The sequence below is a fragment of the Venturia canescens genome, chromosome 8 (genome assembly GCF_019457755.1).
Source record: "Venturia canescens isolate UGA chromosome 8, ASM1945775v1, whole genome shotgun sequence".
NCBI lineage: Eukaryota > Metazoa > Arthropoda > Insecta > Hymenoptera > Ichneumonidae > Venturia > Venturia canescens.
This window is the reverse complement of record NC_057428.1, coordinates 15,585,863-15,598,525: the sequence shown is the minus strand read 5'-3', so window position 1 is coordinate 15,598,525 and position 12,663 is coordinate 15,585,863. Positions and strand designations below refer to the sequence as shown.

Here is a 12,663-nt window from a genome sequence, read left to right as displayed (position 1 = left end):
ACCGCGCGCGAGGGAGACTTAATTAAAGATGGATGATTCAATGTCAACGGCCCACATTCGTTAGGCCGAGCGTTGCTCAAGTTTCTGAAAACAAAAGGACGAGCGCGCTCCAACTATTCCGACGACGAGCGTAAAGGAGCAAATAAATCGAATAAACAATGGTATAAATGCCTGGCACGTCAAACGTACCCGACGTTTCGTGTCGTAACTTTTGGCTCGTGTCTCGCTTGCGAACTTGTTCTCCGGACGAACCTCGAGTCCCACGAATCAGCGCCCGTCTCAAATCTCCCTAATTTATAATCCGCGAATCGCGCGCTTCGCAGCCAAACGCCGGGAGCACCATCGTTGAAACCGTCTGATCCGCGAGCGAAGAGAGTCTTCGATTAATCAGCGATTTCTCCGAGCTCCAAAGTCTCTCGGATTTCGAAGATTTTGCTCATCGCAGCGCCAAAAGAAAAACGGCAATGACGAGAACGAGAAACCACAAAAATTCAGTAAAAGCTCAAATTAGTGCCCAAATTTTTGTACGTCATCGCCCAGCAAGAGAGTATCGACCTTCGGTCGACGTTGGCCTCGCACGAAGGTCCTTCTCTTCTCGCAGTGCTGTTCAATCGGCAGCCAAACGATCCTGCGATGGGGCCACGTGCCTCGAGGCCTTCGTTTCAAAATCCCTCGATTTTCCTGATGCAATATTCCATCGAAAAGTTCAAATGCTCGTACAGTTTGATTTTCGCCTGAAAAAAATCATTTTCCAAAAGCATTCCGAAATTTCGAAACAAAAAGAATCTTTCTCGATTCCCGAAGGATCCGTTAAGGAGTTCTCAGTCCCCGGTGGAGCCACGAAAGACCGGGGACCAGGAAAGGGTCAGAAGACGATTGACAGCCGTTCGAAAAATACGATTTCGTTCGTTTAATTGTAATTCTTGGTCGCTTATAGTTTTGCGTATAAAAATAATCATATTTTTTAGTAATTTATGTACAGTTTGCGAGGGCAGGGCAGCAGGGTGACTAGGACCAGGAAATCCTCTTCCTCATTCTCTCTCTCTCTCTCTCTTTCTCATTTTCGTAGCAGTTTCTTCGTTTAAATAAAGTCAGATTGAGAACGAAAGTTTGGAGGAATTTTCAGGGGCGAAGAGCAAAGGCCGGAGGTGCTGGATGGTACGCGAACTTGGCGAGTCCCGGTTGGACGACGGCGGGAGCTGGAACAACCGCGGCCTTGACGACGGCTGGTTCCCGGTGGACGACGGCGTTGAAACCGTTGACAGGATCGGCGGTGTATTCGACGACTCTGCGCGTCCCGTCGGCCTCGATGAGGCTGTAGCTTCCGGTTACGACGTCGCCGTTCCTCGTCTCGTGCTGGCTCTTCGCGTCGCCCGTCAAACTGTCCTGGACGTCGTAAGCGTACGTGTACTGAGGATGGGGATCGTAATCCGTCACCGACTTGACCAGCGGCGCTGCCACGGCGACGCCTGCCGCTGGGGCGAACCCTAACGGGGCAGCTGGCAACAAACCCGCTTTTGCGACCGTCACCAGACAACCGAGGAAAACTGTAAGCTGTTGGAGACAAATTATTATGATACTTGAGGATTATCGACGTCCATTTTTTCGTACGAAAATCCAAAAAAAGTCAAGCGAGCATTTATTTTATGCTCGAGATCAAAACTCTGCACTTTCTTCCGAATTTTCGTTTATAGTGAGCTCGTAGAATTCTGGAATTTCTATCCCCCCGAGCCATCGACCGAAGCAATGAGATTTTTGAATCAATTTGAAAATGGCTACTTGAGAAACGAACCGGAATGTTTACGCGAATGAGAATATTCCTGGGGAATTTCGTTCGATTGAAGAATCAAATTTTTGCTTTAAGCCCTTGTCCCGACCCTCCTCGCTGCGGTGCTCACTGCACTTGACGAGTTCGGAAGAACCGCGAACGGTTGAGAGGAAGAGGCCTACCTTGGTGGCCATGTCGGTGCTGCTTCGCTAATCCCGGGACGTTGTTTTACAAGTGGATCGTTACAAACTGTCGCAAGTTGTGAGACTGACTCACCGTTGAGAGTACGTAGGTATTTATACAGCGAAGGAAGTCGGGGGCTTCGGGTTCGTGTCTGTCGATGGGTTCACGGGGTGAAGCGCGATGGCGAAGCACACGTGGAGCACGCGCACGAATATAGATAACAATGGGATCAGGTGATCCGTAAAATCACGTAGCGCCCTGGTGAATCGTAAGCAGCGAACGATCGACGTACGTGATTTCGTTCGCGAGGAGACACCGCCTCGCGCACCAACGGAAAAAGTTTCGTTCCTTGTTTCCTGCGAAGGAGGAACGCACCGCGACAAGAAAGTTCACTTTGGAACATGACTTTCATCGATTGGGATCGAAACGTGATCGCAAACGCGTTTTCGAGTCGATAATTAATCGATTAGCGTCGATCCGGGGACCGCTGGATCGGAGCTTCGGCTTCGTGGAAATCGTCGCGTTCGTTTTCTCGAGATTTTCATTTCCAAGCGTGTCAAGTTCGACGCTTTTTTGCTCACTTGCGAATTCCCCGGGTTTTCTTCTCCAAAACCGAGTCAACGACGGCGGTCAATAATTTTTCCAACCTCCTTAAGAAGAGCACTTTCACCGTTGCGTAAGTGAGTTTTGGTCATCGCGCGAGAAGTGTAAAAGTGTAACGCTTCCGTCACGAAAGAGACGCGAGCATCTTCGGAATAACAATGCGACAGCGAGACGGCCTAGATTCACTTTCGATAAATAACTCTGAGCTCGTTCCTATCGACGCTTTTTTCCCTTTTTCTTACCTCACGAGTCCGCGAACTCGTGCCAAGTGCCGCTTAAAAAACGTCATCTTTCTGACAATAAAGAGTGCAAACGACGAGGCAGTTCGGGAGTGTCGAATTCCTCCGGAAAATAAGTCGCTCGTTAAGATTCACGGAGCGACGAGGATCCGGGGACTTTCACATCCTGACGAAACGCTCTTCAACGTTTTCGTACTCTCGAAAAATTTCGAAAACTCTTGCAACACGAACTTTGGCATTCGTGAGAATGTGAAAAAAGAAAGATGAACATTACGAGTTTGACAAAAACGCGGATAGCAACGAAATCGACGTCCGATTTCCTTTTTCGCTTGAATTTCATTCATGCGAAATCTTCGCCGTTGTAACCGTCCCTTATCAAGCTGAAACTTTCTCTCGCGGATCTTCCTGCTGCGTCGTCTCGTCCTCGTACGCTGAGTGAAGATGAGTTGTAACCTTGGCCGTGAGACGTCTCATAACCGCGGGGCACTTCCGCGAGACTGAGAGAGACGGACGAACCCAGAGATTCTCGCGTCTGCATCTCGATCTGAAATCCCGAGGAAAAAAAGCAATAAGAAGTCTTGCGTAACCGCCTGGCTCGACGAGCTCCGAGGTTGTCGACTCATCTTCGAATTGAATCATCAAGAAATTCTCAATGCTGCGTATACGTCGAAATTATGACACGATTCTCCTTTTATTTCGTCTCAACGCATCGAAACGTTTCCGACCCGAGCAGGAGAGGCTTAGAAAAATTGTTTTGACGTTTCTGCGATTCCGCGGTAATGAATCGCGGTTGAGTCGCGATCGACGAATTTTTGGTACAGCGTTAAAACCGACAGCGAAAAAACGCGACGAACGTGGAAGGGGGAAGAGAAAGAAATGGAAATCGAAGAGCTCAGTTGATTTACGAGTTTTTATTTACAGTACAAATTCCTCAAAAATGATTGCAGCATAATTGGAGTTGAGCGTCGATCTTAGGATCGAGGGGACGGATTCGTCCCCGTTATCTGTACATTTATCGTATCACCTCAGTCTCTTCTCTCGTTGAAAGATCGGTCGATGAAAAACGAGACTTGTCTACGATTTTCATGGATCGTTGAGTCATCGCTAAGAGCCGGCGAGGATGAAACGGAGGAATTAATCCAAACGGATCGAAATCGACCGACGAGTCCGCAGTGGCTCCGATGCCCCGGAATGAAAATCGTTGAACAAGAAAGTTTTTCATTGGGAAAATCGTTGGAGGGGAGGGATCAGTCGATGTGGGAAAAGTTAGTGGAGAACTTTGAGGTGAGCCGGTGCGGCGTAAGCGAGGGGAGCAGCTGCGACGGTTTTGACGGCAAGTTGAGCGGGTTCCTTGCGGACGACGGCGTTGAAGCCGTTGACGGGGTCGGCGGTGTAGTCGACGATTCTGCGGCTGCCGTCGGCCTCGATGAAACTGTATTGGCCCTGGACGCTGTCGCCGTTTCTCGTCTCCTGCTGCTGCTTGTTGTCGCCGGTGAGCGAGTCCTGGACGTCGTAGGCGTAGCTGTACTGGGGGTTGGGATCGTAATCGGCGTCGAGCGCTGGGGCGAGCTTGGCGACCGGGGCCGCCGCGTAGGCGAGGGGCGCGGGCGCCAGTTTGGCGAGCGGGGCGGCCGCGTAAGCGAGCGGAGCCGCTGCCGCGGGGGCGGAATAGGCCAACGGGGCGGCCGGGGCCGCGTAGGAGATGGGCGCGGGGACGAAACCGGCGTTCGCGACCGCGACGACGGCCAAAACAACGACGAGCTGTTGGTAACGAAAGAAACTGGTTGAGTGAACGGTCCTTGACGGAAAAATTCAATTGTCGAATATTTCGGTGGAAAAAAGCATTTTCGTTGGTTGAAAGGCAAATGGAGTTATCAGGGAATAGCCCGCGATGGAAAAAATTCATGAATTTATTCGCACGAAGCGAGAAAACTTACTCTGAACATCGCGACGCTTGTGTCCTCGGTAAACGCTCACGTGAGTGATGCCAAACGAATGTGGATCTCGTCGAAGATTCTGCGAACTTATACGAGTCCGGTGAGCATCCCCTCTCGACTCCGACGCTCGCCGGAGCCTGCTCGAGACCCGAAACGTCTCGATGAATGCAGCGAGCTGCATTTTTTTGTTTTTTTTTTCGAACTTCAGGATGCAATTTGAGGCTCTGTCGTTAGCGACGAATGTATTCAAATATGTGCATACGATCGTAAGGATAAAATATATAAATATGTAAAAAGAATGGTCGTTGAAAGTAGCGCGATGGAAATTCGCCTGAAACGAGCGTCTCGCGATCCGGATCGGTTGAATTCTCGGCGCTTGCCCCTTTCGAGGGGATTTCTCACGTGCGATCGCGCTCAAGGTGCACCAGTGAAGTACAGCCGACGCTATTCCATTTCGATTACGAAAAAAGGCTCGTTACTCCGCCGCGGTTCAAGGCCGGATCAACCAACATTCCGAGGCAACAAAAAATCGCTTGCCCTCGATGATATCGATTTAAAAACGAACAAAACACTGTTAGATTCGATTAATTTTAGCAGTCGATTCATACTCGGAGGTTTGAGTTTCAATTAGAAAGGCCCGCCGGCCCGCACAGCCGAAAAATATTTCAATATCACGCGGCTTGATCTCCGACACCACCGCGCGCGCTCCTGCTAACTTCTCGCCCAGAGGCTAAACTCCTGGATCTCTCGAAAACTCGCGCATAGGAACGCGGTTAGGTAATTTTCTCATGGACAAAAGAGACTCGCGCGCGAACAAGGCGTGGTCTATTTTTCAACGGGATTCGTACATCCGAGAGAGCCCAAAACTCGAGTATATAAGACACTTGTGGACCGCCACTCAGCATCACACTTTATCGTGTTCTTTCTCCATCAACTTCTTCAATCATGGCATTCAAGGTACTGTTTCGCGGATAGTGAATCTTTTTCGGTGCACACAATTTCGGAATTTTTTGTCTTTTCTACACGGAGAAAACGAGGCCGAACATTCTTGAGGAAAGCACTAGAAATTTAGTATCTCGGGGACCGTATATATACGAACCGGATTGCAGCGTTAATTCGAAGAGCAGTAACGACAATTGCTCTATCCACCATAGTAAAGAAAGAAAGACTCAAGAGTCTTTTTTTCTATGCTGAGCATAATAAAAAATGCTTTCAGTCACTTCAATTGTTCGTGTTGTTAAGTATGTTCGGGCAACCCTGAAAAAAACTGTTTGTTTGGTAAAATTTCACACGTGTTCGGTGTACGTTCGTGTATTTGTCATAGGATCTACTATGCTGACAGTAAAAATCAGTGATTTACAATAAACGTTTCCACTACTTGTATTTCCAAGTGAGGAAAAATGCTCGGTGGCTAAAAACTTTGAAAATTCTTGAAAAGTAATATATTTTTCACTGTACAAAACGAATTCGTTTTCTCCGGGTACCAGAAAAGTATTTCATCAAGAAAAGTAACTCACGAACTGCAAACGAATTGCTCGGATTCGTGCCCGACAAAATTCCCCTCAGTAATTTTCGGACATTCCGCGAATTTGTTGGTCGAAGGAGAAATCGATAAGTTTTCCTTCTTGGAAACGAATGGCGAAGTTTCTTGTTAAGAAAATCATGAATTTCGAAAAAGCATCGCCAGACAATCGTCGCTGAATTTTTCCACCGAGATGCCAAGACTAATTTAAAACGTTTTGTTCTCCGCAGTTTCTGACTTTCGCCGGTTTGGTGGCTGCAGCCAGCGCCGGAGTTTTGCACCCGGCGCCTTTGGCCTACCAGGCGGCCCACTATGCCCCAGCGGTGTACGCCCAAGCGGCACCTCTTGCCTACGCACCCGTAGCCAAGGCGGTCGTCGCCGAGGCTCATCACGACGAGCACGCGTACGATTTCGACTCCCATCCCCAGTACAGTTACTCGTACGACGTGCACGACTCCCTCACCGGGGACGCCAAGAGCCAACAAGAGACCCGGAACGGTGACGCGGTCGAGGGCAGCTACAGCTTCATCGAGGCCGACGGCAGCCGCCGCGTCGTCCACTACACCGCCGACGACCACAACGGCTTCAACGCCGTCGTCGAGAAACAACCCGCCCAGGTCGCCCTCAAGGCCGTCGCCCCCGTCGTCGTCAAATCCGTCGCTCCCGTCGCCCACGCGTCCTACGCTGCGCCGGCTTACACCGCGTACGCCGCACCGGCTCATGCCGCCTACGCCGCCCCGGTGCTCAAGGTCGCCGCACCCCTGGCCCATTCCTACCTGGCTTCGCCCTACCACCATTGAGAATTTCCCTTTCTAATGTCAGCCGCACCTGTTTCTACCTCAATTTCAAACTGCTCTAAAAATTTATCTTATTTTTGAGAACCTCACGATTTACTGTTTATTAAAAATACTCACGTTTTTGTACCAACAATCCCTCGAATTTCTTCAACACTTTTTACTAACTCGGCTCTCAACTGTGACGCGGAAATCGATATCATCGGAGTGCTGGGAGGAAAGAAAAGCTGGGGGGAGCGTCCGTATCAGCAGCTGCTCGTCATCGTCGCTTTCCACGCGATTCTGATTGGATCGCCGTGTCGCTGTGTCCGGTACGAAAAGTGACGGCTGTTCATGAAACAAGGCGGATCCGGGTTTCAAAACAACGTTAACAAGTTTGTTATTCGCTCGCTCTCGGACCGAGGCCTATTTCACGTCGAAGGAAAATTGTTCCCTTTATTATTTTATCTCAAAATACTTTCTATAGTTCACGAATCCATTGTGACATTTAGTTTTGATGTTAGAGGTTTTTCTTACTGACCGATGCAGTTTTGTGGAGCCTGGAAGCGCGATTTGCGTAGCGATGCAAAATACGGTCCGAGAGACTTTTGACAATATTTTTAAAAAGGATCTTTCGCGCACCATGCGTTTCATTCGTGAATAAATGTTTGCTTTTATCTCAACAATCGACCTTTCTCTCTTTCGCGATATCATTCATTTCCCACGATTCGTTCTCCAACGTTGCGATTTTTGTGGCTTATTCGTACAGCTTCGGGAACTTCAATCGCAGGAGTTCTATAAAAAATTTGTGTTTTTCAGCGCAACGTGATTGCACTGGGCGACTGACTCGATGGGGAAGCAAAAGAAATGAATCCGGGAACCGGAACCGCGGAGTTGAAAACGCGATTAGGAATTATGCGAAGATTTTTTACAAACATCAGGAAAAGGAGGCGAAAATGATTGCTTCGGTAAGCAAAATTTGAAACGTGGGAAACGTCGTCATCGAGGCCAAAGATTTACCAACAAAATTTTTGACAGCCATTGAATCACGAAAAAATTCATTCGTGAAAAGAATCTTTTCACTAATCAAAAATTGCCCAATTGCTGAAGAAAATTAGGCTCGTATCCTCGCTTCGTTTGGTACTCGCGAGTGAGATTTATTCATCTCGCGGCCTTGGATCGTTGCCTCCGGCCAGCACGAGCGCTCTATCGTTGATTGATCGGCTGTGCATCGCTTTTCTAAATCCGTAACGTGCACGAATTGAAAATAATTCGGTGGTTTACATCGAACGTCAGAAAAAACCTTTCCGTTATGCATATGGAAATTTGTACCACTTTCCGGAAGCACGAAGACACTACGACGAAATTCACGTTTTCTCTCCCAAGTTTAAATCAACGTGAAAGTATTTCTGAATTCAATAAAGTTTCGAGCTCAAAGTAAAATCGTGAGTGGTAGAAAAAAAATCATATTGCCAATCAACTTTTCTTGCAATGACGTTCCACGAATGTGAACGTCGAAAAAGCAAGTTCGATTGCGCGCACAAAGAATTTTTTGCTGCATCGACGAAAAGTGTCGAACCAAAAAATTCGTTGGCCCAAGCAAATATTTGCCCTCGATTTGCTGGCTCACCTAAAAATGGCTCACTCCCCGCAACACGAATATCGTTGAATCATGAAAACTTTAGTGATCCCAACGAAAAATAGATGGAAAAAAATCCACAAAATGCTGAAACCCGCTCATCAGTCTCAGCCCCATTTTTACCGTCCAGGAAGCAGGTTTCCGGGGTACAAAATCGAGAAGAATTCATCAGAAAAATATATTTATTTACAAAAAATATATTCAGCGTAAAATATCGTTGATTAACTACTACTTTTGCCCCATTTTTAAGGAGTGTTAAGGAGCTTTCGAGGATCAGTGATGATAAGAGTGAGCTTCGTATTCCTGGGAAGCGTAGGAGGGTTCGGAGTGAGAAGCGTGGGCGGCGGGTCCAGCGGCCCGTTGATAAGAGACCGAAGCATGCGCGACAGGGTGAGCGTAGGCCGCCGCGGCTTGGTAATGCACCGGAGCGGTTTGAGCCGGTTGTTTTTCGACGACGGCGTTGAAGCCGTTGTGGTCGTCGGCGGTGTAGTGAACGACGCGACGGCTTCCGTCGGCTTCGATGAGGCTGTAGCTGCCCTGGACCGCGTCCCCGTTGCGGGTCTCCTGTTGGCTCTTGGCGTCCCCGGTGAGATGGTCGTGGACGTCGTAGGAGTAGCTGTACTGGGGGTTGTGGTCGAAGGGCTCGGGCTCGTGGTGGAGCGGCTCGGCGTAGTAGGCTTTGGCCGCGGGTTGAGCGTATGCCAAGGGCGCCGAGTAGCTCTGGCTGGAGTGGGCGGCGTAGTGAGCAGCCGGATGCGGTGGCAAAAGTCCTGCACTTGCTGCAGCGACGAGGCCTGCGAATGCTACAAACTGGGGAGAAAAAAAGCGGTTTTAGTCTGCGGCGAGGGCTCGAAGTCGGTCGATGATCCGTCGAGCCGGAACTTCCAATCGCTTCGAGACTCGCTTTCGAGATATGCTCACCTTGAATGCCATCGTAGAAGCGCTTAGATCGGTTACTCGATCGCTAACTGATGCTGTGTACCAAGTTACTCGGCTTTATATACCAAAAGTCGCCGATTATTTGAGGGCTTGGAGAGCAGATGAAATTTCTTTGAAGTATGACTGACACCCGGGTGCATGGGCGCGTGTGTTAAGAGCTTCAATTCTCTATTATAATTCATAGCGCAATCGCCCCGAGGCGTATTACGGACGACGTGTAACACCACGTTTTTTAACCTGACAGAAGGCAATTTGGGCAATCGCCGAGTACTACACTTCGGTGCGGCAAACGAAATGGATCTTGGAGCCACTCGGCCGAACAAATTTATCTCCAATATTGAAATTTCGGTCTCTTTCCCTTTCGCCTCCGTCGATCAATCAAATAAAGGGGAATTATCGGAGAAGGTTTTTCACTCGATTACACCAAATTGCTCACGCATCTTCGGCCTCACCAAACTCGCATACTTGAACCTCGTTACTCTCGATAATCGAGCTTAACTCGACATCGAGATCGTAAGCTTTTTAAGCGCGAGTGCAAATGTACAAACGCCAAAGTTGATTCTCATTTTGAATTCGTTTAGCTGCGTATTTTTATCGTTTTCATTTTTACTTTGATTTATACTTTGATTTTTGTACTTTTATTTCTGCCTTTTATTTTTTGTTATATTTTGCGTTTTGTTTGGGCTTCGTTATGCGCGTTTGTTTTGATTTTGATTATGCCCCATTATTCTTTGCGTTATTTTATTTGATTCATTTTGTTTATTATTTTATTGTATTATTTTTACTTATTTACTTATTTTTTATGATTTTCACTATTTTGTTATTTCAATTTTTTGATATGTTAAAAAAATTGAAGAAAAAAATTAAGTTTGGCTAATTTTTTGGTGTTTCTTACTCTCAAACACCAACAAAGTGCTGTAATTTTTTAACAAAATCTCCATAATTTTAAAACAATAAAAATTGAAGAAAAAAACATGCGGAGAAAAAATTAAAACGAAAGAACACAGAAAAAAATATTTGAAAAAATGAAAATTTCGAATGAATCCCACTTTTTCGTAAATTTTTCGAAATGAACAAAAAATTCTAAAATGAAAAAAAATATTTCCAAAACCTTGTCGGTGGATCGCGTTCCGAAAAAAAAAAACAGTAAACAATGATAAAATAGGATACGAAGATTGGCATTAAAAGGATTAAAAAAAGAGAGAAGCAGCGAAGCTCGACCGAGCATAAAGGTTCCAGTCTCGATCGTTGCAGAAGAACGGATGCTCTGTTTCTTGAACACCGCGAATGCTCGTTGGAGTCGAGAACACTTGTAAATTGATTCGTGATTCATGACACGAGTTCCGTGTTCATCGTTTCGATTAAATCGTTGAATAAAAAGTGATAAAAGCAAGAGTTAAAGGAAGAAAGTAGAAACAAAAAAGTGGAGGTCTTTGTTGGACGGAGCAGAAGAGAATCGTCGAGTCCCGGGCTAATGGGACGGCAGTGAAATGCTCGGGGAGTTTAATAAAGCGAAAAAGAGAGAAAAAACGGCAGGGAAGGCGGGGGGAAAGACGAGAAAGATACGCTCTGATGTAACGAGAGCGCGGTGCGAGCACGAGAGGCAAATGGTTTGTTACGTATGCCTCGCGAGCGAGCGCATGTAAAAGTGGATCAGGTGTCCGCGCCAAGTGGAAAGAGAGACTTCTGGACCCGCCAAAAATCTGGGGCGTGGTGGGCCCGAAGCTGCGGGCTAAAAGTCGAATTACGTCACGCTCTCGTAACTCTTCGGCCTCTGAACAAATACTTTGAGATACAAATATATAGGCGCGAACGTTGAGTATCAGATGCACGGATATTCATCGATTTTCATTTCAAATTTGGTTTTGAGTATCGAGTTTGACAGGTGGGAGAGAAAAAGGGGCGAGAAAACCGGGTCTTCGCATACATTTTCACGTAAATTATGCTCTTTCTACTTGACGAATCTTGCTCTCGATTTCGATCGCTCGACACACGGGCCCTTCTAGAAATGTGGGATTGAACGTCCTCCGCACAATTTCCATTCCCCATGGGGCCGCTTTCCCGCGCATTTCAATTAGAATTATTCATTTTTCAATATGAATTTATCCGGTGGGAGATTAGATGAAAAAGGGTATAAAAGTCGCGTGGTTTTGAGCAAACGACATCATTCGATCGTTCAGTCCCGCAGGATATCCTCGAATTCGAATCATGGCATTCAAGGTGAGCTTATCCTCAGTCGTGTTCCGACAAAACTTGGAAAACTCGCTCTACAAACTCCCAAATTTCATGTAAAATCGATAAATTGCCAAAAAAATGTGTGTTTCTCAAGAATTCGATTATAATCAACGAAAGTCATTACTGACACGCAAAAAACTGTTGAATTAACACGAAATATCGTTCGACAAGCCTCGCAGCAAAAGAAAACAATTTTTGTCCACAGCTCATCGCTCTCGCAACCCTCGTGGCCGCCGCCAGCGCAGGCCTGTTGCAACCGAAAGTCGCGAGCTATCAGATCGCCCATTACTCCGCTCAGTTGAGCCAGACCCATCCAGCGCCCGCGAAGCATCAATCTTACCACGCCGAGCCCGCGAAGGAATCTTACTACGCCGCCCCCGGCGCCGAATCGTACCAGAAGGCCGAGCCCCAGGAGTCGTACGACCACCACCCCAAGTACAGCTACGCTTACGACGTGCACGATTCTCACACCGGAGATTTGAAGAAGCACGAGGAGAGTCGGGACGGCGACGTGGTCAAGGGAAGTTACAGTTTGCTCGAAGCCGACGGAAGCCGTCGCATCGTCCACTACTCCGCTGACGATCACCACGGCTTCAACGCCGTCGTCGAGAAAGAAGCTGCCAAGGCTGCACCGGCACTTGCCCACGGGGCCCAGTACTACGCTTACGCCGCGCCGCTCGTCTACGAGATCGTCCCCGTCGCCCACCACTCGCAGTTCGTTTCCTACGGCCATGCCGACCCTCACCAGGGCCAATATCATCATTGAGTTGCCAAGGAATATTCGGCGAACGTCAGAAGAGATTGAATAACCTTCCAATGCGAATG

At 47.7% G+C, this 12,663-nt stretch overlaps 4 protein-coding genes across 4 annotated transcripts; 2 read left to right on the top strand and 2 right to left on the bottom strand.

Moving 5' to 3' along the window:
- Positions 1 to 908: 908 nt before the first annotated feature.
- LOC122415435 (larval cuticle protein A2B-like) lies at positions 909 to 2,030 on the bottom strand. Its single transcript, XM_043427565.1, has 2 exons — positions 1,951 to 2,030; positions 909 to 1,554 (listed from the first exon to the last, which is right to left on the bottom strand). Exons 1-2 carry the CDS (start codon positions 1,960 to 1,962, stop codon positions 1,123 to 1,125), a joined length of 444 nt encoding a protein of 147 aa, XP_043283500.1. The 5' UTR covers positions 1,963 to 2,030; the 3' UTR covers positions 909 to 1,122.
- A 1,655-nt stretch (positions 2,031 to 3,685) lies between these two features.
- On the bottom strand, positions 3,686 to 9,668 carry LOC122415247 (uncharacterized). The gene is made up of 4 exons (XM_043427232.1): positions 9,586 to 9,668; positions 8,940 to 9,474; positions 6,610 to 7,039; positions 3,686 to 4,591 (listed from the first exon to the last, which is right to left on the bottom strand). Exons 1-4 carry the CDS (start codon positions 9,595 to 9,597, stop codon positions 4,060 to 4,062), a joined length of 1,509 nt encoding a protein of 502 aa, XP_043283167.1. The 5' UTR covers positions 9,598 to 9,668; the 3' UTR covers positions 3,686 to 4,059.
- On the top strand, positions 5,653 to 7,703 carry LOC122415432 (larval cuticle protein A2B-like). Its single transcript, XM_043427562.1, has 2 exons — positions 5,653 to 5,687; positions 6,483 to 7,703. Exons 1-2 carry the CDS (start codon positions 5,676 to 5,678, stop codon positions 7,050 to 7,052), a joined length of 582 nt encoding a protein of 193 aa, XP_043283497.1. The 5' UTR covers positions 5,653 to 5,675; the 3' UTR covers positions 7,053 to 7,703.
- A 1,855-nt stretch (positions 9,669 to 11,523) lies between the features above and the next one.
- Positions 11,524 to 12,663, top strand: LOC122415433 (larval cuticle protein A2B-like). The gene is made up of 2 exons (XM_043427563.1): positions 11,524 to 11,823; positions 12,044 to 12,663. The coding sequence occupies exons 1-2, from the start codon at positions 11,812 to 11,814 to the stop codon at positions 12,602 to 12,604; spliced, it is 573 nt and encodes a 190-aa protein (XP_043283498.1). The 5' UTR covers positions 11,524 to 11,811; the 3' UTR covers positions 12,605 to 12,663.